Genomic DNA, 27969 nt, shown 5'->3' with positions numbered 1-27969 from the left:
CGTTGTTTTTTCACCATGGAAGTAAGGGCAGTACCCAAGCTTTGACATTTTTTATCGCATACGTTTCAGTGGCGTTTGCCCCCCCCCCCCCTGCCGATCATTTCAGCGGGCAATTGCCCCCCCCCCCTGCCGATCAAATATCCGGGGCACCGAAATGGATTGACATGTTATAGGGACGCCGAAAGCGAAAGCGGACACTGTATAACAATCAACGATAAATCGCTTCGAAGAGAATAAGAAATCACCTTACAGCATAGCAGTTCTTTTTTCTTACTAACTTTGATCCACTGAAAAGCGATTGTTCAACACCATCCCAAGATCTCACGCTAAATCTAAATGGTTTTTGCACAAAGTAGATACCATGGGCGTAACGAGGTGAGGTGTGGGGATGTTTTTGAGGAACCCGTCAAAATGTTTGGCTTGGTGGTAAAAATTCAGATTAGGCGCCATTCATTCAAATATTTAGAGGGTGCAAGGAGTTTTAATGAAAAGAAATGCTAAGAAGAAAAAGCTGAGAGATTATGTCCCAATCTAAAGAAAACGACACCATAAAATCAATGTAAACCACCAAATAGCTTTCAGCCTGTGGATATTAATTGAAGAGAAAGCTTGTGTTATTGAAAAATGCTTCAAAAAGTGCATTTCCAGCAAACTAGAAGCATCAAAATTCAAAAGTATTTCCTCTTCGGCGGCGGTGTCGCCTCGGACAGTGTAGTTATATCCTGGGCTTGTTCCGATATATAGATTTAATGGGCTGTAACATTTGATGATAATATGTAAATAAATGCTGTGAATCGACACAATGTATTGCAGAGGATGATTTTCAATCCGGCAAGTTCGTAGTAAACACAGTAATTGACTACCCGCACTCCCCTCACTTGAAGGTCTTACAGTACGCCACATATAGATAGATATAGATCAGCGTGCTTCCGAACACTTGTACTTTTCTGCACATTTCCAATACTTTTGTAATGTATCTAGCCTGTAATCAATCTATATGTCATCATCTCTGAAAGATATGTGGGCGCCATTTTGACCCTTTGCCCCCCCCCCCCCCTGCGATCTCATCCCCAGTCACTGATACGTTTAATCTGTGAAGGCTCCTACTTCATATCTCCAAGAGGGTGTTGTGCGTCTTTGTGGGGATCCTGTTGTTTTTGTAACATTACGAGACAGGCCTTATGTTGTTTTTTGCTCTGTCTCGATAAGGGGAATGTACTGATTGTAAGCATCATCACAGACCTCGCACACTAGTCGAAGAAATTACTATTGTTGTTTCTTTTTGCCATTGAATACAAAGGTATACAGCCATATATCCCAGTGTTCAAAAAATTAATTTCAATTCCATTCAATTTGAATTGGAATCCAGCAGTATCCAAGGAGATAACTTTACGGAATGTTTAGTGACAAGGGGGAGCTAAAATTTTTGCTTTGCCTAAACAGATGTTTTACAAATGGTTATTCCTTTGACAAGAGACATCTTGTTTCTTACACATATTTACTTTGCCTAAGTGAGGATGTTGCGGTCTACATGTACAAATGGAACAAGAGTTTTTCTGGTTTTTGGCAACTAAACACACATGTCCTGGTGATTATATATTGCTTTGCTTAGTTACTTTGGCCCTGAATACAGAGTGTTTTTACAATTTTGCAATTTTTACAGTTGATTTTTCTCACTATCGAGTGCCGATGTCTTTGTAATTGAATTCTTTTATTTCAAATTCTTGCTTTTCTTCCTTCTTTCGTCGAAGCAAAACTTTACAAATTGTCTCTTTGTGACAAGAGGCATCGTATTTGTGACATGCTAGGATTTTCCTGAGTGGAAACATTTACGCTCTACACACACAAACGGAGTTTAGTGGAGTGAATGTGCAATGTCTCATTTGTTTCGAACTGCCTACGCCAATTTTTCTATTTTACAAAGCGTTTCTTTTGACAAGAAATGTCAGATTATGTTATAATTTGCTTTGCCCTTTCCCTAAGCAAGGAGAGCTACTGTCTGGTTTCTGTCCACACTAACGTCATATGTCCTAGTGATTGCATTGTGTCCAGTTACATTGCTCAGCTAATTTTGGTCTACCTAGGCAAATTCTGTATAATTGGCTTTCATCTAGAATTGTGATATCCGTGACACACTAACAGGATACGAATTTTATGTGATTCTTAATTTGGTCTCCAGATATGGTACTGGCATTATTTCATTTTTACGGCTTGCCTTATTGGCCTCTTTTTAAAAGAACACTGACTCACTTTTGGCGCTACTGTTTCTATTGATAAGAAGTATCATACTTGATTGTACTTCAATTTACCCAAGCAAGGGCAGTTCCATGACTCCAGACATTAACAGAATAAGGACACAACACCAACTTTTCCACGTAATCACTTTTGAAAACCTTGGTGCTGTTCGCCTCGGAGCATTTTATTTAACAGATGTTTGCCTTGACCAGAGGCGGACTGGCAGCAAGTCTCTCGGGTTGCTATACACAGAAAAGGGCCCGTACCACGTATAATGTAAGCAACAGGGGCGTTGTGGCTCATAGGAAAGGGCCGGGAGAAAATTATAATAAAGGGGCCCACTCTTTTGTATGATATCTCCAATCACAAACCCAAGTCGCCAAAAATGATATTTAGCTGGAAACCATGCACCTATGAAATATTAAAAAGGTTCATCTGCTATATTTGTTGGGGTGTAACCCCTTATTTTTACCCATAGTTACTTTAAGACTGCAAAAAAAGAGGAACAAAGCCAATGCTGTAGTGCACAGTTGATACTAACAAAAATGCAACGGAAAACCTATATGCACTGCGAGCAAAGCGAACAAAATTTTTTTGGCCACGCCCTTTAAATTAACTTGAAACACGTTTTAGAATGTATTTTACAGTCGTTTACCTCGTTTTACAAATTTTTAGGCATACTTTGTTGTGTTTCGTAAAAATTCATTTCTCAAATTGTTTTTTTAAGATGACCCGATAAACCTCGAGGCCCTGGGACAGTTTGCCCCTCCTTGTCCCCCTCTCGGAAGCCCTGTTCATATTCCACGTATCTCTTTCACATTTTCCTGTTTGTAAATGTTTACCTCCTCTAATTCTGAACTATGAACCTAAGTATAAATGTAAGTTAGGCATTTTCCCACCAAAGATTTTATTCATATTAGATTTTCTACTGGGATTTACAAACTCACTTGAAAGGGTAAGCAATACTGAAATGTTTTCTTTCTAAGGATTTTATCTTCATTTCTGTGACTTGTATTTTTATGAACATATATATCTTTAAAATTAACAGAGTTATTTTCTCGAATTTATCTATGGAGGGTCCGGTTATTATGAAGTTGAGAGGGCCCGGGTTGCGATCGCAACCTAGCATCCCTACCAGTCCGCCACTGGCCTTGGCTAGGCTGTTCCCGGCTTTCAGCTGGGGAGGTATTGTGACTTGTATTGAGTGATTAGTATTTCTATTGGAAAGTACAATTGATCAACTCGGGACACAGAATTGAACCAAAAAGTCCTTTTGTGCCATAGAATATACGTGGAAAAATTCCTTTCTTAAGATAACGCAACAACACTAAAAAAACTTAGTTTGAATGCAAACAAAAATAAATATTTGGTTATAGGCCATAAGTGACAGCTTATTGAGACAGGCGTTGGCTTGCCTGGTCTTGCTTCAGTAATGAAGTTATCAAAAGGGTTAACAAGACAAAACATTAAAGAATCAACATTAATTGGAAAGCATGCATTGCGTTTATTGAAAAAGATTGATTGGAAAGAGCAGTACAAAACTATCAAAAATAAATAAGAATTGGGACCAGGTCTATAAAATTCACTTTGAAACCATCTTCGCTATGGCATTATTGCATGGAGCACTCTTTCCCACACAAAGCTAGCCCAACTGCAACGATTGAGAACAAGGGCAACAAAGCAAATAGAGAATGTCGAGTACAGACGAGAGACGAATGGATTTGCAAATTGGCTCACAGTTAAATCTTTACTCTCCTTTAATGAAGGATTCATGACATGCAAAAATTTGTCACGACAATCTTCTTCATAACTTCACTGCAAGATCTCTGATTTTAGATTATAGTACAAGGAATTGAAGAGATTTGTAAATCCCCAGAATGAGATAGAATTTGCAATTTTCTACTTCTCTGGTGTAATTTTACACTATCACTGACGGTATTTGAAAGAAAAAATCAATAGTACGTTTTAAAGCAGGGTTAAGAAAGCATTTTTTGAACCTTCAAATGTGATGGACCCAAGCACGATCCATCTTGGTAGAGCAGCAATTGTATTTTTCTAGAAAAATATTGTTATTTATTTGTCAATTGATTTTTTCAAGTTGAAGGTATTCGTGTACAAATAAATATTAATAAAAGTGTAGTGAACATGCCCTATCTTCTCGAAACTTTCATCAACCATGGAGTAGAAAAGGATATTCGCTGCCACCTTCATGAGCTGGTAAATTCTTTTGGACCAGGCGGAGAATAGGGAAATTGTCATCCGAGAGCGAAATTTATGGGATGAAGTGTTTGTGGTCAATTCGATGGTGCTGATTTCGAAAATCGATGTTAAACGGGGATTTTGGGGGCCATCGGCCTCCTTTTCGTGTTTGAAGTCTCATTTTTATGTATATGAAGGTAATCAATAAGAAGACAGATTAAACGGAAATAACTAACAATTTTAAAGTTGGTTAAGCATATTTCTTGCGCATAAATGCTTAGAAGTGAATTTTGGTCTGTTAAGGTGAGCTGAAAGCCTCGTTTTAACAAGGAAATTGCGTAATCCTAAAATTTTAATCCTTGAATAGACATCTAAAAAGTTTAATACATCTTTTGAGCTAATTTTTGAAATGTCGTCTATAGGAACTATGCAGCGGAATTCATTACTAATTGATAAATAACACTAATGGAAAAACTACCGGATCATCTAAACATAGTTTAATCGTTTCAAAGCTCCTCAAGATCCCCTTTTGAGTCACTGCACATGATACATTAATGTAAAACTCTTTATTTCAGTATGTTTTAGAGAAAGCTCCCAATTATGCTTTTGTAGCAAGTATCAACCTGACGAACGAATTCTCATTAATCCCAACCATCATGTATCTACTAGGAAGCCTAATAGAAATATCAAACCACCAGCTAGTCTTAAAATCATAGCAACAGAGTTTCCAAACAGAATATGAAGCCTCGTGTTTTCATTAAATGTTTTATATGATGAACTATTTATGATTAGCAAGCAATAAGATTGTTACCCTCTGAAAGGACGTTGTCTCAAAACTGTGACAAACCTTTGGTTTTTTGTTCAATATCTTTATACAAGGTTGTGACATCTGGCAAACACAACTCTAGAAGTCGCCTAATCAAACTACGTGATATAAAGAAACCTAAACACCAGCTTTAAAGTTTTTCATATTTGAAATCAATAAGATGGGATCGGAATTTTCCGATGCTAGCAAGAAAGGGGTTACGGATGCACCTCAACACAAATCTCAATTTAACCAAATATATCCAGGAGATTTCAATAATTCCAGATCAATAATCAACCAGTTATTTCTAATGTTTTATGAGCTTATTATATTGCTAGATAGCAGACGAGCAGCAGACACATCGCAAACAAAGATGATTTCTAATCTTTTGAACAGCATAGAAATCGCCTATATAACCAGACCAGAGTCAATGAGGGGTATAGAACACGCTAGAGGGAAAACTCTGTAGGGGGGCAGTGAGGCCTATCAATTTTTGCATTGCACGGCAAGAAGTAACTCACAGTGTATGGCGTTCAATGAGGTGTATAGAATACGCTAGAGGGATAACTCTGTAGGGGGGCAAGAAGTGACTCACAGTGTATGGCGTTCAATGAGGTGTATAGAACACGCTAGAGGGAAAACTCTGTAGGGGGGCAGTGAGGCCTATCAATTTTTGCATTGCACGGCAAGAAGTAACTCACAGTGTATGGCGTTCAATGAGGTGTATAGAATACGCTAGAGGGATAACTCTGTAGGGGGGCAAGAAGTGACTCATAGTGTATGGCGTTCAATGAGGTGTATAGAATACGCTAGAGGGATAACTCTGTAGGGGGGCAGTGAGGCCTATCAATTTCCGCATTGCACGGCAAGAAGTAACTCAGTGTATGGCGTTCAATGAGGTATATAGAATACGCTAGAGGGATAACTCTGTAGGGAGACGTGAGGCCTATCAGTTTCCGCATTGCACGGCAGGAAGTGACTCACAGTGTATGGGAGTATGTATTTCTTGCACGATTTAATAAATAAAGCTTAATTAGGCGTGACCACCTAAACACACAAAAGGAGACAGTAAAGCGGTTTGGCACAACGAGAAACGGGGAAATTTAAGCCTTTTCCTAAAGTAATATAATTCCAAAGACCCGAAAACTTTCAAAAGCAAATAACTTTCGCAAATTACGCAAATTTATGACTAGTTGCAAAGTTCCCCGTTAATGTATAATTCAACAAATTCTCCATGGTTTTCGACATTTTCAATATAAAATATTTTTTTTAATTGACAGCAGTATCATCAGTGTGACCAGATCTCAATTTTGGAATCCTGATATAACAAACTCTTTAAAAACTCAGTACAAGCTTTAAAAATTGTCCGTGAGATTGTTTAGGCTATCCCTAACTTCTGTGCATATTTTACTAAAAAAACAAGCTGGATTCAATATCATTAATGCATAACCTATCACAACCATTGCTATCATAACCTATCGATCGCTCAGTTATGATATGTAAGACAGACCTGCCAACCTCCCAAGCTTAAAAACCTGGACATTTACAATTAATCTTCATCAAAACCTTGAGTTTTAGCACTGCGACCTTTTTGGCCCAGAAATAGCTAAATTTATTCATACATTGATTACTTATTACGTTAATTTCAGACACATCATTTCTATTTTAGTTTATAGTTCCTTTTTGGCATTCTTCAATAGTTCTTCTTCAGGTGGCCATTTGTGAAAGGGAATCATTGATTCTTGAAATCTTGACTTTGTTGTCAAGATACTTGAGAAAATGTTTTCCAACTTCATTTAAGAACGGCTGTCAGTTTTAAATTTTTGTCAAAATGCCAAGCAATCTCTCTCATTCAGCATTGCTATGAGGGAGAACCAAAATGATTTCAATTACTTTACGTAACTTTACTAAAAAGACGAGCAAATCTTTGAACATTTGTCCCTGAGATCTTTAGATTGGCCATATACCACAACAAGACATTAACTTTGTAATGGAACACAGACAGAACTCCTTTCTCCTCTTCGTCAATGACTTTAGTTTCTTCCCAATCTTGTGCTTCAATCTTGTGTCCATTAATATTCGATGATCAAAGAATCCATCATGCACTACCTCCTGGGATTTATCAGATAGCAGATGTTTGTAACGGTGCACAAAATATTGCACGCTGTTCCAGATGCTCTTTATCTTGTTGGGAACATCAATATATTTTGCATTGATAAGTAGCTCATTTGTCAATGGAAACTTCTTCTGCAGGGCCAAGGCTCACAAAAGAAGGGGACCAAGGCTTTTTTCCCTTCTACTGCAGCTTTGAAACTACTTGCTTTGCAAAAAGTAGGGGACATGGCCCCTCCGAAAAAGGAAAAGTTTTGCAAGCTTTTAGAATAATCTTAGCATAATAGCGTGTAGGAAGGAGAAAAGAAATAAATTAAAAAAACAGTTAATTATACTCAATAAAACTATCAATCGATTAAATTAAGCATTTCTTATTTCGGTACTCTCTTGTGGACCAGTAACTGTCCGCGGGACGCATTTTTTTACTACAGAGAAAAAAGGGGACAAAAGCATACCAAAGATAAATCGAATTCCAAATTTTGAAGGTGTTGGCCAAAAATATTTTCGAGGTAAAAAGCATTTATCGGGCCTGATAAAATTTTGCTGCGGGCTGGAGTTGGCCCGCGGGCCGGAGTTCAAGAATGGCTGATCTAGGTCAATGTCTGCAACTGCAGTATCTCTTACGATGTTTCGCACCTTAAATTTCTGCCTAAAATTTGCAAAAGCAGAAAAGCTGAACAAAATCCAAAAATCGTGGAAATCCACTACTTTTGGTAAATTGAAAATGAAGTTTTTTTTGGAAAGCTGTGTGAATTGAATAAAAACGACACGTTTAAAAATATAGAACGACACGTCGGAGCTTTCACCCTGAAACCTATTACATGTCTGGAACACGGGCATGATTCATCTGTGTGTAAGGAGGAAGAACCGCAGGATAGGCTGTCCGCCGGATTCTGTGAATCTTGCAATGAGTGTTGTTACGAAAGATATACAGGAACAAAGCAACGACGAGAATCCAATGTCACGAGATAAAATTTTTAAAATAAATTAAATTTAAGGAATATACTAATATTTCGCCCCGGCATAGAGAGATTCATCAGAGATGCATCTCCCGAACAAGTTAGATTACATGCTTTTTTGAATTTTTAGATTACGGGGGCCAGGGCCTAAAATAAGCGTGGATCTGACTCACTTTGTGGAGTTGTAAATTAAAATTGTGGAACTGTAATTGTAAAAAGTTTGTATTTGTAAATAATGCATGTTCTTAAGAGTGCAGCATAAAATACCAATCGAAACGCCTAAGAAAGAAATGGGAACATTTTTTGAATTCGAAGTGAATGTCCAATGCCAGCCTTATGTATTGCATTCATTTTTGATAAGAAAATTGCAATAAGAAATAAGCAATGGACAATAAAGAAGAATTAGAAACTTCAGAGCTCGAAGCTTCAGTAGATGCGGTGAAAAATCAATTGCGCTTGATGATGTTGTTGTGTGTGTGTGTGCTATTTTGAAGTAAGATGGACTCTGTATACAGTAGCAGTTCTGTTGGGAACACGTTTTTGTTCCTTTTGGTGGTGCTTTATCTTGTGTGGTCAAAGATAAATTTGTATTTTGTATGTGTTTATTCTAACTCGGTTTTGTATGTGTTTATGAATGAGGACATAAAGAAGCAAATATTTTCTGAAAGGGATGTTTTCCAGTGTTTCGAAGGGCGTGGACGTGAAAAAGTTAGGGGCAAGACTTCTATTCCCGTTCCAGCCACTTGTGGGCTGGTGCCAGTGTGACCTGATCTAGCGTAATATTGCATAATATTGGCCAAAAAAGGCCATTTAGCATAAAATCTAGCAGAATTTGGAATCTAGCATAACTCTGGCGTAATTCTGACATTATTTGAAAGAATCATTGTTTCTATTGATCCATTGTCTATTACTACCAATTCCAACCTTTTACACCAGCATCTGTGGTTTCATTTTGTTAGTAAATTGTGACTTTCCACTATCAGGATTTTGCCAGTTGTTTTGAATGGTTGGCAGCCAAATGCAGCCAGCTAAACGCAGTATACAAAAAGCTAAATTTTTGCTAATTATTGGGAGTGATACCGTAATCAAAGTTTGCTTTGCAGGTTAAAAGATTCTTCACTTGCTTTTATCTAAAACTGTCTGTTATCTTTTACTTTGTTTCATCATTCATCATTTGCAATTTTGAAATTATTTTAAACAGTTTTAAATATTATCTTTGCAAAAAATTTTGTTTCCTCTGCATTTTTGTTATTTTTGCAACATGCTGCCAGAATTCAGCCAAATTTTGCTTCTTCGGCCAAATCAATTTATGACGGCCAAGGAGTTTTGTGAAACTCCCAAAATGGAGAAATTTGGCCATCAAACCATGAATCTAAATTGCCTTTTTGTTTATGAAGAATGAGTACATTGGGTTGTCAAAAAGGTCAAATTGCAACTCTGACCACTTTTTATATTTTGAGCATGCATTAGCCTCTTTTTCGAGCAGGATTGCTGATTTGAAATCTAGCATAATTTTTGCAAATCTAGCACAATCTTATGACAAATTTGGCGTAATTCCAAAATTGAGACCTGGTGCTGATGCGTAGTGTCTGCAATACAAACAAGATGGGGGTAAAGATCATGCTTTCAAACTGGGCAAAAAGAGAATAAGAAGAAACAAGCACAATTTGTACATCAGCGGGAGAAAAGTTTATTTGCCATCTGTAACGAGAGTATCGTTTAAATTACCAAAACTTTTTGAAGAACAGATTTGATGGCAAAGAATTTGATGGGCTGAATGCAATTAAGAAATTTCCATTAGTAAAAGAGACTTCACTCAGCTTTTTTCACTCAATCATGCATTAAATTTTGAGAAATAAACGACTAAGATCACAGAGATCTGAGACTTGTTCTCAGTGGAATTCTACCAGACAAGACAATGGCTCGGATTCTCGCAGCAAACCCTACTCCTGTCTATGCAGAGAGACCGATTCTCACCTACAACAAGATAGAAGCAGGTGGGGAAAGCAACATAGCTCCAGAAAAACCTAACAAAGATATGAATATTGGAGTAATTATGCTTGATCTCGCAAGTTTCGAGTTCCGAGAAAAGCTGCAAAGATATGGCTCCGAAAAACCAAAAAACACCAAAGTCTGGGAAGCAAGGCAGATTTAAGGGAGTTTTTGAAGGTGAAGGGAAATAAAAAATAACCTTGACAGAGATCCGAACAAACCATGTAAAAGAGTCTAATTTTCTTATTAACTCAATCCATTTATTGTAAAGAATCAGCTTTTGCGGGGGCTAAACGGATTAAGAGCAAGCTAAGACTGCGGAAATGCAAAACGTGAAATCTCAAAAACGGGAAATTTTTCGAAACCTTTCGTCGAGGAATTTTAAGGGTTTTTCGTCGGTGAATTTTCAAACTCTTTGGCAACTAAAGGAAGGCTCACTCACATTCAAGGCAAATGGGGCCTATACTTCCCCCTTCTGCACCAAAGCTAGCGATTGCACTGCTTTCAGCCTAATAATTTGAGAACGAATTAAGACGAATCCAGCCTTAAAAGTTTTTTGAAAAAAGAAGAACGACTAGCCTAAACTCAGGGACGCCAGAGAGATCTAGGGGTAAGAATGGGACCAGCTTTAGATATAGGACGTTAAAAAAATTTCTAGCTTATCCTTTTGTAGGATCAATTTATTTGGTTTCTATTGTTGGCATCTTATAGCCAGCCTACAATTTTTTCGACATAAGTAAGACTAGTGTCTGGATTTCATATGAATCTATTTGTTTATCACAAAAGAGTCTTAAGGCGGGTATTGGACCGCGATGAATGACAACTATCGTGTAAAAGGCTAAATTGCTGAAAAAAGTTTGATGCTATCTGTCGTTTTTAATCCGCTTAATTGGCGATAATGATCCATCGTTGAAGATTTCATTTTGACTCCGGGTCAAAATAAAATCTCTACCATCATTTTTTTCAAAGGGGCCGACAAATTCTGACGTCATGTCAGCCTGGGGGAGAGAATTTCGAGACTTTTTACTTAGTATTCGCGTAAAGAAAAGATTGGATTCATGCTCTGAGAACTAAAATAGTCGGGAAGGTAGTTTAAACGAGCAGAGGACTATTTTTAGATAAAAAGAGGTTCGGGTTCACAAGTTTTCTTTGAGAATGGCCCGTCATTAGCTACTTTAAATTTAAGGAAAATTTACGAAAAAAGATTTAAGGAAAAACGATCGTGTAAACCCGCCTTTATGAAACAGCTTATGAAAAAACTTGCGAAATAGCACGTTTTCCCTTTCATTCCATAGGGCTACTCCAGTAAATATGGTCTTTTTAAGAGAGAGGCTTTTTTATTAGGATAAAAGGGCGCTTTGGTGATGGAATTCTGAGACGGGATAGAGATATCAATTTGCCCACGATTTTTCTCAAAATTTATGAAAAAGCCCTTTATTTTCTTTTTCTTTGGAAAGGACAGAAGACTAAGTTTCTCGGAAAGAATCGTTATTTTCTTCATCAGCTATTTCAAAAGCTATTATATCGGGGGGGGGGGGGGTATACTTTTGGGTCACTGAAGCTTTGTCCACAGAATAGAGATTAATCTCTATCATGTCTTTGTCGTAGATCTGCCAATCCAGTATATCTTAGCTATTCAAACTGATTTGGTAAACAGCATGGCAACAAGCTATAATGGCTTCTTTCATAGTCAAGGGTCCTATTCAGTATCTAAGAGTCCTAGGGGTCCATTGGTCTTAGGGTCTTAGGATCTGCTTTTTCCAGGACGGCTACAACAACTGCAATGATTGAAAGGGGAATATAAAACCGCTTAAAGGGGGGTTTTGTGAGTTCGTTGTAGGCAGAAATGCTCAAAAATACGGCAACGGCGGATAAAATCAAAATTCTTCTTTTTAAGGCAATGATTCAACTAAAGACTAAAAACAACAAGTTCGACAAATAACGGCACGGCTCCAACAGGCACGACAAAACTAGCAATAGAGCGTCTAGCAGTACGACAAAAGTTTCGACAAGACTAAACCTAACTTATGAAACAACCCTTAATATACCCTTAGCAGCACAGCACCTTGAAATAATTATTACGTACTGCAAAAAATATATTTACAGACGCTGATGCCACCACAGCACAATGATGCAGTTGTCACGTGATATTGTCCGTAAGGGAACCGTGTGTCGTAACAGGAAGATTTTTCAACGGATTTTTTGTGTCGTTATATTTGAGCATTTGGCAAAATGGCTATGGTATCTTTTGATAAACTTCAAGATGGTTCGAGGGAAGACTTTATTTTGATGGCTGAAAGTTACAAAGTTCTATGCAGCCCAAGCGAGATGACAAAAAGAGCTCTTGGGATGTTGCTGGATCAACGTGGAATTTTTGGTAGTGCTAAAGTGGACCTTTACGAGCATGCTTTGCAAACGGCGACAAGAGCTTATCACAATGGCGAAGATGAGGAGAGTGTTGTGTGTTGCCTTCTTCATGATATCGGCGAGTTACTATCGCCAAGTAATCACGGAGAAATCCCTGCAGCAATTCTGAAACCATACATCTCAGAGAAATGGTATTGGATTTTGGCCAACCATGAAGTCTTCCAAGGTTTCTACTACTATCACCATGTTGGGGGTGATAAAAACGCTAGAGACATTTATAAGACCAATCCACACTACCAAGAAACAGTAGATTTCTGCGAAAAATATGATGCACTTTCATTTGACCCAAATTTCCGGTCATTCGGATTGCAATTTTTTGAGCCGTCGGTTTATCGTATATTTGCGCGGATACCTTACGCCAAAAACCCTTCCGACCCAAAAGCTGTGTCAGTGACTGGTAAGATGACAAACGGCGATGAAAAGGTGAAGTAAGTGACGTCCTATAACAACATAAAAGCAAAATTTTTGTTTGAAGTTTAGAGGGTATTTAGTTCTTTCTTAAAGGCAGTCTGTCCCCTATTGTGCTAAACTTAATTTTTCACGTGAGTGAAATTCACGCACCGTTGAGCTTGACCGTTTATTTAACGATTTGAACCAGTTTCAAAGTTTCAAATTTCGTCCACTACCGCAGCTAGGCCAGCCAAAGCAAGCAACAAAATCCGTCAATGTCGGAAAACCTATTGTTCATATTAGCCAATCATTGAGGGGACAGACTGCCATTAATAGGGTCCTTTTTCAATAGAATTGTAGCATGAATAATCTCTTTTTTATGTACGAAGAATGAGTAGGTATAGTGGTAGCACGGCTGTTACGCTTATTGTTCTCAGGGAAATGGGGGCTGCCAATATTTTGCCATTTAGACTGCGTTTACACGATACCGGATTACTCACATGTCCGATTACTTTTTATAACGGATAGGGGTTGCGTTTACACGGCTCCACATCAATCCGATATGTCCCGTACAACATTCCAGCTCGTGTAAACGGGTGAATCCGGTCGGCACTAGTATACTCAGCTAAAGTACATGACGTCATACATCATATTCAGCTAACGTACATGACGTCATACATCTTTGAAACCAAGGACTAAGTGAAATAAGACGGAGAGTGGCATTAACAGGGCTCATATATCCCTACAAAATGACCGCATGAAGTCATTGTGCAGTTTGTTTAATTTACAGGAGCGTGTTTGCCAGATTTCCTGCTTACTTTGTTCGGGGAATTTTCTGCTAAAGCTGGAGTTTAGCTTTTTCTTCAAGGGTTTCAATTCATAGCACACACAAACAGAGAAAAACGGAAAGAGGGTCTATTCTACTCGAAAGCGTTCAATAGGCGGTGAATCTGATACGCTTTCTCTCCCGAACCTCGTTCTGAATATTCTACATCTTTATCCTCCGGGTAACGTTCGACAAAAATAATTTTATCTAGTCATCATTTGACATTACATCTTTCCAATCCCTACCTCGAAAGGGTATTCTGAACTTGCATATGCCTTTACCGATTCAGGCTGCAATTCAACTTCTGCCTCCTTCTTCTGCTTACATTGTCCTCTTTTATGCCACTGGCCAGCACAGCACAGAGATTGTAAGAACAATAGGAGACATACTGCCTTTAACAGACCGCAACACACAACTTTCGAAAATTGAGTGATTTTCAAAATTCAGTATAAAATCGTAGAATTATTGCATAAAATCGCAAATAATTTGAAAACAAAGACCAACATCTGTTTATTTGATACCGTTTATTTGTTGCTTGCTGAGTTTTATCTGGTTTCAGGGAAAATTTCGTCACTTTAGCAATTTTCCGACGCCATTTTAGACCAAAGTGCTCCTCAATATTATAATGGTACGTACCTGGAAACCTAAAAAATCGGTAGCAAAATGATATTTCATCTTGTTTCATCGACCCCGGCACGAGAACGAGGTCTTCATTTTTGCTCATGTGTTCGAGTGTGTTGACAGATTTTTTGAACATGTTCATAAAAATGTGGAAATTCTTGAAAGGGACATTTAATTTTTTTCAACAACATAGGCGAACAAACATGACCAAAGATTAAAATATTTGTGCTCAATGTGACTGGTGATTTTTTGCGATTTATATGATATTTACGCGATTAATGTGATTTTTTGTGATTAATGTGATAAATTTGTGATTAAAGTGTGATTATTTTCGAGAGCGTACGTGATTTTAAGCAGTGATTTGCCCCTCAAATTTTATTTTGCCAGGAATTAGTCAATGAATGGTCGCCTACAGTCAAGGAATCTCCCTATTCAACCATAAACATGAAATGACAGTAACGCATCTCACTGCACTGTCTTGACTGGTGCAAGTCACCATATCTGATCTTGTCAGAAAGAAGACAGAGGCAAGCTTCGTATCCTTGTTGCATCCATAGATTTTTGCAAGAAGAAGCGACTCTTCCTGTTTTATCAATTTTGTGTGTATATTTTCGTAGAAGAAACGGAAAAGTTATCATTTTATTTTAGTTAAGTTATTGTTAGTAAGAAAGTTTAGGTTCCTGCGACAAAAATTGCTTTTTGTTTAATTATTGACTCAAAAGAAGCTAAGTGATGCTCTCAAAGAAGTAAACCGCGGGGGAGGGGGGGAGGGTGGGTTGAGGATGGCTTAATAGAGAAGCAGGCTTATTGGAGAGAGGAGCTTATTAAAAATTTGAAGCAAAAGATTCTTTAAAACGCCATTGTGCATTTTTTGTCATGAGATGCCATATAAATGTTCTCAACAAACTATTGAAAGTTTCCACCAGGATCGATTGATAACCCATGGACATCTTCTAAACAAATTTCAACTAACTTTTAAGGCGCACAAGTGAGTCTTGCTATGGGCCCTATTTAATGCACACGATCTTACAATCATCACACACGTCAAGAGACCCATTAAATGCGCATATTTTCAACAACATTTGTTGTGTAAGCGGCAAAATTGTTCAGTAAAACTTCAGTACTGCTAAGCAAAATGTTAAAAACAACTGTAGAGGAAATTGAAATATTTCTCTGGAAATGCTAACCTAATTCAATGCTAAAACTAAGAAATATAGAATATTCAAGCATTTACTTCATATTTTTCTTCAAGTATCAAAGCCTAATCAAATACAAAATAATTTTTAAAGATCAATAGAAATAAAGCTTTACAAAGTCGATTTAGCCTTACACTTACATAAGTCTTTATCTTCCTCTGTGCTTTGACAGTGACAGTAAACTAAAAATATGCCCAAAAAAAAGTCGGATGGATTTTGTTAAGATTGAACAAAAGTTTGCAGAATTTTCGCAAAGAAAAAGTGCTTTCTTAGCGCCATGTTCAAGTCGCTAATACTTTTTGTTGAAGAAGAGATGGATATAACATCGCCTTGCCAGTTTACCTGACAGCTTTTTGGACAAAATTTTGATAAAAAAGGCCCAATAGAGATCCTTGTGGAACACGAAGATGACTTCTTCCATTCACGACGTAACACCATTTGTCGGAGCAAACTTTAGACTCAAGAGTCTAGAAAAGGAACCTGAAACATCCCAAATATATTTTCACTTTCAAATTAGAAATAGATTTGGGTTATTTGATTCCTTCTCAAGACAATGTTAACGCTTATAATGACATATACCTGAAAATCAAAAGTTTCTTTATACAAAGGTGTTAAGGCTTTATACAAAAGTAGTTAGCAGTTAGCAGCACCAGCGTAAAGAAAAAGGGGTTAAGGCTGAGAAAATCTAAGTTTGGGACTCCTTTATATACATATATAAGACACCACAACCTTTCTCTATTACTCTACACGGGTGTATTTTAAAAATATTGTGATGTTTTCGAAATCAATATTGCGAAAATATGAACCATCCTTACACAATAGATATTTCGAATTAAGTTACCATTGACAGAATTGGGCACCTTTCCAAAGTGTCTCCACCTGAAATTTTGTTTACTTTTATATATGACATTTCGTATATGACCAGGCACCGCGTGATAGGGGAAGCGTTATAAAAAATGCAAAAAAAACAATGAAGCACTAGTCCAGTCTCTTTTTATTTCGTTTTCGTTTTATTTAACATTTTTAGAACAGCCACTTTTTACAACGCTCCGTAGTGCCTGATGGCTTTAGCCCCCTACCCCCCACCCTATTTTTTGACAAAATGCCAAATATAACCAATGAATTACTAGCCAAGCTACTTTTTCTTCTGTTTTAGCCCCCCTTCACTTTTCTAAGACCATCTACTTTTCACAACGCTCAACGGTGCTTGGTGACATTTGGACAACGGAGCTGTTTTTGCAAGTGGGTCAGAAGTTATCCGGATCTCGGCATTTCCATTAACTGGCAGGTGGGTCAAAAAACACCCGGGATAAAACTGACCGACTCTGAGACCCGTTGTCAAACTTATCCGTTATTCAAGTGAGTTAGTGGGAACGCGACATAGAATCGGATAACTTATAACGCGACGTAGAACCGTTTTTGTTTTAACCCGGGCTAGTGGAAAGGCTGCCTTAAAGAGGAGAGAATAAAAGAAAATCAGGATTTATTAATGGGCAAATTATCGCGAAGGTTGTAACATGGATACAACAAAAAACGACTGCTAGCATACCGCACACTGGGCATTGATTTCACTAAAAACCGTTTACCGCCAGCTTTGTTATTACTAAAATCGAGGGGCAAATTACTTCAAGAAAATCTCGTACACCATTCGTGAAAATCCTATTGTTTTAACTGAAAATCCCAAGAAATCCTTTTGTTTTGGGGAAAATCTCGTACGCTATTTGCAAGAGTGAATTGCCCCTCGACCGAAATACCGCCCAATTTGAGGAAAATTACCGAATTACCGACAGAAAATGGCAAATACCGCATTTACTGTCAACCTCAAAGACCCCCCTCCCATTAATCAAGCGGGGGGCTTACCTAAATTAATTGCTTGATAAAGAGGTGCTCAATTGGGAAGGGGGCTTAATACAGCTTTCACGGTATTCTTGATATTTTGAGCCTAAGGACCTGTTTACATGAAGTGGGCTACTTATTTGCGTGGTCTTGGATAAAAGAAATCGTTTCAAATTCAGTTGTGTTTATAATGGGTATTTCTTCTGTTACTGCTACTCTGACACAAGCAATAGAAACAAAACCATTGTCGTTTGCCATTTTGCCATGAAGAAGCACTCCAAGAAATATAGCAAACATTATTTATAAACAATTTCAGTCCAGTTTGATGTTTAACAAAGCTTTAGAGATAAATGAGCTAATTTCCGTGGTTCATAGTCTACCATTAAACACATTTGACCCCTTTTTGATCTAAAAAAAATCGGAGTCCGTATATCTCAATATCCTGCTATGTCGAACAAATTTTCATTTCCCCTGCCAGTTTGGGATAGCACGACTTGCCTGTATATACGACACTGTATTGTTCTGTATATATACGCTGTAAGTGCATTATGTTCTTTAAATGTAGTATTTAAGCAAAAAACTTTCGAAAAAGGAATTTAACTGATAAATTGGCTTATTAATTGTGATATTCCCCGGTTCGCCGATTCCCCAAATACCCGATTCTCCGCTTCCACGATTCCCCGATTCCGCGATTCCTCGATTTCCCGATTCTTCGTTCCCGGTTTTAGAGTTTATCAAGGGATACATGCCAACTCTCATGTTTATTCACTAGAAGCTTCTGCTCAAGTTGAGTGTTGAGATATTTCTATTTTTGCAAATCTTTCGAATGGAAATTTCAAAAAAATTGCATGCATTTAAACATATGTTCGAAGACACAGAGAAAATGAATTTGAGCGTCGTACTTTTTTGGCATGTCTTGGCGATTTTCATAAAAAATGCCAGCGGAGTGTGCAATTGTTCCACTAATAATGCGACAACGTCCCTGCGAACACTGTCGATGTTGAATTACTCGAATAACGAGAACTGTACATTCTACATCCGACCTTCCAGAACGTTCTTATCATACGGTTACTACTTGGAGATCAAGTGGATATCGTTTGACATTGAAGGGAAAATTCCAAATTGTTATGATTTTGTCGAAGTTTTCCTCACGAGGTATGAGTTACCATTTTGTTTTTTCCTCAATAGTCCGCAATAGCCATTTCTATGGCAATAGCCTATATTTTCCATTGGATCGGGGGCACAGAATCTGGGTTGAGGCTATGGGAGGGGTGATGGAGTGGGGGTAGTAGGGGCCGTGTGACGCCCACCTTTGAAAAAATTTCATTGAAAAAATGATGGGATTTTACCATCTAGGGTTGGCTCATCGGCAAATTTTCAGAATTGTCGACAAAAAGGGTGTAAAATAGAAGGGATTTCAGAAAATGCAGTAATTAAAAGCTCTACTTGCGTTATTTCCCGAAAACAAGTCTGGAAGCATGCTCTGCAACAGAAACGTACCGTGGATTTTATTAATGCTGATGTTTATGCTTTTCTACTGATGCTTCTCTAGAAGCCTGACTGCCTTCCTTACGCTAGGTAACTGTTGGCAACAGCAGCGGCACAAGGGACATTAGAAGAGACACGTAACTCCAGTTATTGGCAGGATAAATTTTTATTTTGTCTAAGTTCAATGAGAAAGTGTGGAAGGGGAGGGTGATATTTTGGTGAGGTTTTTTGGGATGTGGTCCTAAACTTTTGAAATTGACTTTAAGAAGAGAAAAATTGGTAACGTTGGAGTTTCCTGTTGGCAAAGGGGCGAATACCAACAGTAAAATGGGCCGGACTGGAAAAATTTTTGTTTTGTTATTTTTTCGTAAAAATTTCTCAGAGCCAAGTAAGTTCCATTTACTTGCAAAAGACTTCTTTAAAATTGATTCCCATCTCATCGGTTTGCAGCAGGGCCCCCAATTTTTTTTATAGGCATGACTAAATCGGTTAACCATCTATTACGCAATCTATTTCCCATCTGATTCTAATTGGGTCAATAAACGTGTCTTGACTTATGAGTGTGGAAAGTCTTTTTTTGAGATCAATGTTCCTGACGACATAGTAGCAAATGATCAACCACGTTAAGTTGTTGTGAAGATTTCATGTTGATATTTAATCTCAAACTTTGCAAAAGAGACTGATAAAATGCTATTGTAAACTAAGTGATATCGTGCGCCAGAAGCATATGCAAAGATTGCTTTTTTAACCAAAAACTTTCTCTTGTTGCTCGGGAAATCATTTTAACTGCATTCTTTTATGGGTGTCTATAGCACTTGAAAGACAATGGTTATATAATTCTTTAGTACTACAAGGCCTAAAAATTGCGTAAAAAGCCGACCGATAATAATATTACCGCTTTTTCATGAGATTTAGACCGAAAGGTTTACTTCGAGGGTCCTTACACCAAAGATTCAAGCTGAAAAATCTATCAAGGTTTGTATCATCGCTAAACAATATTGACACTTGCAAAGACACAAAACATGGACTATATCATAGGAATATCTGCAAAATATTCCTTTCTGCACAGACGTGAAAGATCTTAATGAATTTTAACTCGTAGATGCTAACTTTATGTTATGGTCTCCAAAGTTTTCATTTTTCTCACTGCTATTGAACACAAAATTTTTTTCAGCAAATTCAAATGATAATTACAATATGCTGACATAAAATACAATTTCTGGAAATTTCAAAAATTAGAACAATAAGTAAATCTAAAAACGTCGAATGGTTTTTATTATGCCTAAGGACAAATGAAAAACTCACGATGAGTTCCCGATGCATGTGCTCTGTTCGACGTACTTATTAAGTATATTTATATATAGATTTTAGTTTGAATTGAACAGCACAGTAAGACAGAACAGTAAAGTTTATTGATAAAAGAAGTATAACAAAAGGTTTTAAGAAACCAAGATAAATGTGGAGAAAAATAGAATTAAAGGGGGAGGGGTAGACGTGTGTTTCAAGTTTTTAGGTTTCAAGTTTTGTTAGAGGTAAATTTTCATCATCCTTTTAGCGGGTTTTTGTAACGAGTATTTTCAAATTCGCCTGGCAATCAGTTCTAAAGCTTAACTCTAAAAAAGATTAAGAAAATTTTTAAAGTTTGTTAAAAACAAGATTAGAAGACTGTCTTGTATCATACTGATGTAATTTTTAAGTTTTGACAGGTTCAGTTTGCAGAAAAGCACTATAATTTTCTTGGTTAATTTCAACATGAATTTGGCAGTTTCGAGCTTATAGGGATAATGTATTGGTCAGCTAATTCAGTCCAATAGCGAGCCAAAAGGTGGAGACCACTTGGCGAAATGTTGCAACACAATTCAATCGTTAGAGTATGCCGCAAACCTTTATCTCTATCTTTTCGAGCAATTTGCAATGTCCTTCAGGAGAGAAAAGATACAAATTGCATAAGCAAAATAGCAAGGTTTTCTCGTTAAACTGGTACACTAGAGTTTCTCAATGACATCAAAATTTCGTCATAAACTCGATGTCCTTCTCCACAAACTACAAAACCAACAATAATTATTCTAGTTCTCCAACACAGAAATGTTAACTTGCCAAAACATTTTATTTCTATCATGTCTTTTCTAACAGAACCTGTTATACATATATATGTGTGAAGAAAAAAACCACGATATCAGGCTACTCGACGGACTCCGATAGAATTCTTGCGGCTAAAAAAATCGATCAAATGTAGCAAATAAGAAACACCGCAATGCGATGAGAATGAACAACAATAAAAACACGTAAATCAGTCAAGACTAATATTTTGCCCCGGCTTACGGGGCTCCATCAGAGAAAAAGTAAACGGACTAAAAATGTACACCATATATTACCATCTATATTTATGATTAAACTTTATCATGCCCAAAAAAGGTTTAAAAGCTTCAAAACTGTGCAATAAGTAATAGATATCTTTACCTTTTAAGAAGAAATTTTTTTAAGCATTTTATAACTAGATATTTCACCTGTAATTTGCAATTTTCCTTGATTAGTTTTTAAAGTAAAAAATGATCTCTAAGCTTCGCAGAATTGACAAAAATTTTATTCACCAGGATGTCTACAAGGCTATCGCCAATACTCATTGCCAAAACTATGCAGCACTTTTATACACTATGTATATACCGACATGAAGTTTATATGCTCAAGTCCAATGGAATGTTTACTGATTGCTACAAGAAGTAAAAACTGTTGATTCCAAACTAACAAAAGCATTTAAACTGAATAACGATGATTAATAATATTAATGTCGAACGTTGAAATTTTCAAAATTCTGTTATTTATTTCAGCGCGTACAAAAGCATTGGGAAGTACTGTTCTGATAATATGGTTGCGAATAGGCCATTCGACATGTACTCCCATGATGGATACGCAAAAATCGTCTTTGAATCAGACAGTTGGATTACCCGGTCCGGGTTTTCGTTGACATACCAGTTAAAAAGCAAGTCAGGATTTGGTTTGGGTTCTAATGCCGACAGTTCATGCTAGTTGGTTTACCTTTCCTTCGTTCCTTGTTTGTCATACTTTGTTTCAAATTGCAATTCATATATCCAAGAAATTTGTTTCATTTAAATCTCTAAAGAATTATACAAAGGAATAACGAAAAGATAGCATAAAAATATTTTTGCCCAGCACTTTTCCAGGAAATGTCGGATCGACACAAATATTTTTAAAAGTCCGGCAGTCTAAAAATTCCACGACAATTTTCATTATCAGAAGCTAAACTTGGTCTGAGTTCAAGTTATCAACTAAAAAATCGTGACTAAAATTATTCTTCGTGCAACACGATCGATTTGATAAATATTTACGATAAATTCAGCATTTTGGTCTATTTTCATGTGTTAAGATTTCATGTCAAGAATGTCAAGATATATTTCTTGTCGCTGAAAAAGTTTCCTTGTTTTGCTTTTAAAGTTATAGCGATGCTTCTGCAGCAGCAACCTTCTACTCTTCTGGCTGGCCATACGGTTACTATGCAAGCAGCACCCCGTGTTTAAAAACCTATCACGTTGGTGCAAATACGCTACGAGTTGCTGTGATGGACGTTTCATTGTACAAAAGACCACTGCCTTACTGTAATACAACTGACTCTCAGTTTCAGATCAGAGGTACGAGAAATTTGATCGCTACCCTATCCAACAGTTTTCACTCTATACCTAGTTTCATGTACACTTTGAATTCTTTTCATTTAGTTGCCTGTTTGATACTTTCTGATGAAAGCAGTGTGTTTTTGTTTACAGAATGTTTGAAAAGCAGCGTTAACTCTGTCTTTATATGTCTCTTCATTTTGCTTTTTCCTCAAACTTTTTACAATATTATCTTTAAACTGGACAGAGTTCCTCTATGAAACTAGACAGAGTTCCTCTTTGAGTTCAAGGCTAACATTAATGTTTCCTGTGATAAAAAGACCTATTCAGTTTGTAACCTGCCCTGCAATATGACACGCAGCAAGAGATTTTCTCTATATTTTACTTTGATTGTGCCCATGCCCAAAGTAACGATTTTGATTCCGTTCATAAAATTGTCCGATGATGTTAAACAAAGTGGCCCTTTTCCAGCGCTCGGATAATCGTCGTAAGAATGACTTCCCTGTACAGGTGGCATGATAGTCAATTTGGTGCAGTTGCGGCGTAGTGAGAGCACACGTATTACAGCATTTTACCATGAAACCCAGTCAATTTTTCTAAAAATTGGGCTTTTTGGTGTACAGAGTAGGACAGTTCTTGCCACCACCGTTGCACTGAATCCAGCGCAACGAAAAGTTTCCCCTCGCCTTTTCTTGTATTTGCTATTTTCTCTTTAACCCTAAGAATATCAAAGAACGTTATGAGAAGCATTTTGTAGCCTTAAATTTTGTCAAATGTCAATTGACTTGGTGATGGCTTTGATTCAACTTTTCTAGAGCACATAGATCATATAAAATAGATCATGCGTTAGATTCATACAAAAAAGATTGAAATGAATATACGTTTATGGTAGCAAAACCAAGCGGATGAGCTGGTCGTTATCAGTTAAAAGATAATCGCATTACAGTTCTCTGTGTTTAGCAAATTTTATACACTGGTTCTCTCTTCTAGCTGTTCTGATCTCTCGTTAATGATGCTAAACTTTTACTTGTAGCATCATCCCGCCGCTTCACAACTTTATCGCAATTTCTATCGGGTGCATCGGCAGTAAGCGGGAGGATCTGCGGAACCAAAACTCCAACGTTATATGCTGCTAGAAACAATTACGTTTACCTGTACTTTAACAGACCACAGCCAAGCACTGGGTATCGTGGCATCATGGTTGGCTACATTGCTTACAGAGAAGATGGTAAGGAGCATTTCTCAGGACGGTCATTTATTTCGATAAACCTGCATAAAAGTCATAAAGTTTCATATGCTGTAAAAACAGAGATAAACCCCAGATTCAAAATTTTCAAGGGTTACAATGCGGTTTCAATGGTTTTTTTCAATTTTTATGTATGTATTTCATTTACAGGAAGTATTCTACTGACATTTCCTACCGGCTCGCAGTACCTCATTAGCTTTTAGACAAATTTTTCTCCGAGTTAATATTGATTTAGAAAATCACAGAATTTACTTTCCTTATGATAAACCCATTGAGTTGAGACCTACTTGAAAGAACCTCAGATTTCATCATTGATTCATTCACTGAGAAATATCAAGTTCCCCTCGCGTCAATCTTTGAATGAGCCCCCTGGGAGATTATTTAATTTTGATATTTTTGGACGGGGGCTTATTCGAGGGGGGGGGCTTATACAAAGGGGGAGAGGGCTTATAAAATTATTGTAGACATTAAGAAGACATTAATAAAAGACCTCGTTTATTTTAGCAGGAATTTCTTTATGAGCATTTAGTTAATTACTACCAAAAGTATGAATTTGTTGTAGTAATTCAATAAAACGCCATAGGCAACCTCAGATGGCAAAAATCTTCAAATTGAGGGGTCCAATTCGAGAATATTCGGTAGCAGTGGGGTCTTGTTCGAGGGAGGGGGTTTATTGACAATTTGTAGTTCTAGGGTGAGGGGCTTATTCGAGGGGGGGGGGAATTCGAGGATTTACGGTATTTACGTACCGGTAGTTCTAGGTTTTCTAAAAACTGCAAACTTAGTTTTGTAAAAGTAATTTATTTACAATTCCTGAGAATGTTTTGAAAGGCGAATAGGGTTTGGTACTCAGGGTGTTGGATTTTGTTATCTTTTTTTGGTTACTTCGGACCCCTATGGTCAGTCGAGGTCAGAGTCGAGAATCGAGCATACACAGAGCAATCACGCAGGAGATTGTGTCCGCATTTGGAACTCAACGAACGATTTTTTATATCAATTACGTGTCATTCATCGTATTATCGAGTTGCGTTAGTCACTCAATTGGTTTTATCCACGAAATACATTCACGCTAACTATAAACCTTGTTTTTCATTTTGGACGTCTTTGGTCATATTACGCCGAACCCCGCATAATAGTTGCAGTCATTAAACTTCTACAGTTCGTGCCTTGTAGTGGTGTCTGTAATATAGTCAATATTCAACACAGAGTATCAGAGCCTCAGTGAAAGAGACGGTCGGACAGCGAGGCTCTGATACCTAGGGTAGAGGGGTTTGATATTAGGAATATGTCTGGTGCATTGTGCAAGTAATATGGGAGCAAGTTGTATGTTTTTAATGGTGATTTCTATCAAATTTTTATGATAAAAATATTTTGTTCTTCCACGTAAGAAATTTTGTAAAAAATAAGCAAGTAAATTAATGTCAAAGTAAATTCTAGATTTTCATTAATTGATAATTTATTGATTATAGTAATTATAGATAATTTATTGAGAATAATATGAAAAACTTTGAATTTTTTCAGAATTAGATGAATGTGCTCGTGGACTCCATCACTGTAGTTCTAATGCCTTTTGTACCAATACGCGTGCCTCATACCGATGCACTTGCAAAACCGGATACACAGGGACTGGATCTTTTTGCAGTAGAATTGGTAACGTTCATGCTATTACGAATACATTGATTCCTTTTAATTCTGCATTGAAAACGGGGATACCGAAATTCTGGGAAATCTTTGCGCATATAATGTTTTACGGCGATAGTACATTTTACACAACCAAATGAACAATTTTTTAAGCTGAAATTCGATCATATCTGAAAACATTTCTTTCAACACAAAACCACAGTCATAGCCTTTTTGAAATTTAAATGTTCAGCTAGATATTTCAAAAAGATTGTGGAATGGAGGAAAATATTGCATTTGTATTTATTAAGATGGTTATTCATGTCATGCTTCTTAGTCTCTGGTGTAAAAAATATTTTTACACAACTTAATGACTATTGATGTAAACAAATATAATGTAAAAAATCTCGTTGTCTTTGGTATATTAAAGATATGGGTAGTATATATATATGAACATTTTTAAGAACCCCTTCAGTAATCTTTTTACGGTTTTGACCAACAGATTTTATTCCAAATTAGACAAATTTGTAGAGTTTCCGATATCAAAGAGTTTTCCATTTAATTTTTCTTCCAAAACTTCCTGTTTTTCACATTTCAATTTTTTAACAATTCATCTCGAAACATACCGTATATGTTTTTTACCAAAAGAGTTAGCCAGAAATGTACGAAAACATCTTGAAAAGACAAAAATACCAATTTCCTTCTTTTGTCTTGGCAAAATTGCGAAATTTCCTAAATCATTCAACTGATTCATGTTTGTTGGTTATGCAATTTAATTTCCAATTTTAGATGTGAATGAGTGTACGCTTGGAACTCATAGATGCGATAAAGATGCTACATGCACGAATACGATCGGATCATACAGATGCGCTTGCAAAAGTGGATTCATTGGAAACGGAGTTAGCTGTTTGCCAGCAGGTAACTTCTTTTATAAATTCTTTCTGATTTTTTTCAGTTGTTTTTTATGTTCATGAATATGTACTTTAAAATAATAACGTTCTCATGAGGCATTCAATTTAAGTAAGAATATCTGCATAAATTTATAGAATATATTTACCAAATAAAATTTTGAGTTTTTCCAATGCAAATATATACAGCACTAATTTGATGCTTGCAGTTCTTTTGATGTTTAGTGTGGCATGTAACGTCTATTTTCAACAAACTGTGCACAAAATTATAAAGGAGTTTTTATTGCAAAAAGTATGCAACTTCTTCGACAAAGAACATGTTACGAGTAAATTTTCGTAAAATGAATTAAATTTAAATCTTACTGTGTAAGCCTTGTGTTTTCACTTAAAAAAAATTTCAATTACTGCTCTGTATAGCTGAATTGCTTTTAAGAAGATTGCACCTTCGTCCTTAAAGTTCTTCTACCCAAAAGGTAACAAGTAAAAGCTACTATCAATCCATTTTTGCAACACTATTTGCTAAAACATCAAGTCTCATAATGCAATTCTTTTTTCGGTGAAGTGTCTTCCTCTAAAAGTGCTAGCAACATTGGAAGCTACATCGGTGGAGTATTTGGTGTTGTAACCTTCCTAGCAACAGTATTCTCTGTTATAATTTGCTACTGCAAGAAATCGCCTCATTCCGGCAGAGCCTCCACAGCCACACAAGAAGGCCATTCCCAGACATCACCTTTAGTAACATACACCGCAGCCAATACCTCTGCCAATAATGATACCTTCATGCAGGGAACAGAGCCATGGCAGCAGCCTATGCCACAATCGTCTGCCGTTTTCAATGAAGGGAATGTCCCTTATCCTTCAAACGGGCTAGCACCTTTTCCTTCGCAAGCAGTAATTGCAACACCAAATATCAACAGAATACCACCGCCTGAATACCCAAAAGCCATCGTACCAAACAGTACCTACCTTATGGCCCCTCCTCCGTATTCATCTTGCATTGTATCAAGCAGATACTCGCCTTTACAGAGTCCAAAACTCGTCGGTACACCTAAGAAGGAAGATATTTTATGATCATCATTTATGTGGCTGTAAGGATTGCAGTTTTAATTGTAATTATTGTAAGATCAAAATTTCATATCACTAAATTAAACCAGCTATAGCAATGATAGCATTCCTTATTTATAAATAACTTGCGTTAAGAGCTTTTTTTAAAGAGCTTGGATAAAAATACTCGTTTTTGTCTACCATTTTACCTAGTAACTATTTTGTAAAGATTTTTAGACAAAGGACCTTATAATTAGACAATGCTTGTAACCATAAGCCTTCAAAATTACGCAGAAAAAATTAATGTACAGTTAGTAAAGTTTGTAAGTTTAGATTAAGATTTTGTTGATTGTGTATTGATTTGTTGATTAGATTAAGATTAGATTAAGATTGTGTTGCTTTGTTAATAGAATGTGAGCAAATTTTTTTGGCTTCGCCA

At 36.9% G+C, this 27969-nt stretch overlaps 1 protein-coding gene across 4 annotated transcripts; it reads left to right on the top strand.

The window, feature by feature from the left end:
* The first annotated feature begins 78 nt into the window (after window positions 1-78).
* On the top strand, window positions 79-27941 carry LOC135683523 (uncharacterized). Of its 4 annotated transcripts, none has more exons than XM_065198796.2 (8): window positions 79-1588; window positions 14954-18753; window positions 21915-22112; window positions 22540-22733; window positions 23746-23940; window positions 25480-25608; window positions 26368-26496; window positions 27049-27941. In XM_065198796.2, exons 2-8 carry the CDS (start codon window positions 18425-18427, stop codon window positions 27555-27557), a joined length of 1683 nt encoding a protein of 560 aa, XP_065054868.2. In that variant the 5' UTR covers window positions 79-1588; window positions 14954-18424; the 3' UTR covers window positions 27558-27941. The 4 variants fall into 4 exon arrangements, with proteins under 4 accessions (XP_065054868.2, XP_065054865.2, XP_065054869.2 ...); XM_065198795.2 differs by lacking the exon at window positions 79-1588 and adding an exon at window positions 13017-13157; XM_065198793.2 differs by lacking the exon at window positions 14954-18753 and having other exon boundaries at window positions 1113-13157.
* Window positions 27942-27969: the final 28 nt, after the last annotated feature.

The sequence above is a fragment of the Rhopilema esculentum genome, chromosome 7 (genome assembly GCF_057945365.1).
Source record: "Rhopilema esculentum isolate cy_ngs chromosome 7, ASM5794536v1, whole genome shotgun sequence".
NCBI lineage: Eukaryota > Metazoa > Cnidaria > Scyphozoa > Rhizostomeae > Rhizostomatidae > Rhopilema > Rhopilema esculentum.
This window is presented reverse-complemented; position numbering and strand designations above follow the sequence as displayed.

Coding starts and splice junctions, on each gene's coding strand:
- LOC135683523 (XM_065198793.2), top strand. CDS start 12,535: ATGGCTATGGTATCTTTTGATAAACTTCAAGATGGTTCGAGGGAAGAC. Junction 22,734..23,745: donor CTCTCAGTTTCAGATCAGAG/GTACGAGAAATT, acceptor TTTTACTTGTAG/CATCATCCCGCCGCTTCACA. Junction 25,609..26,367: donor ATCTTTTTGCAGTAGAATTG/GTAACGTTCATG, acceptor TTCCAATTTTAG/ATGTGAATGAGTGTACGCTT.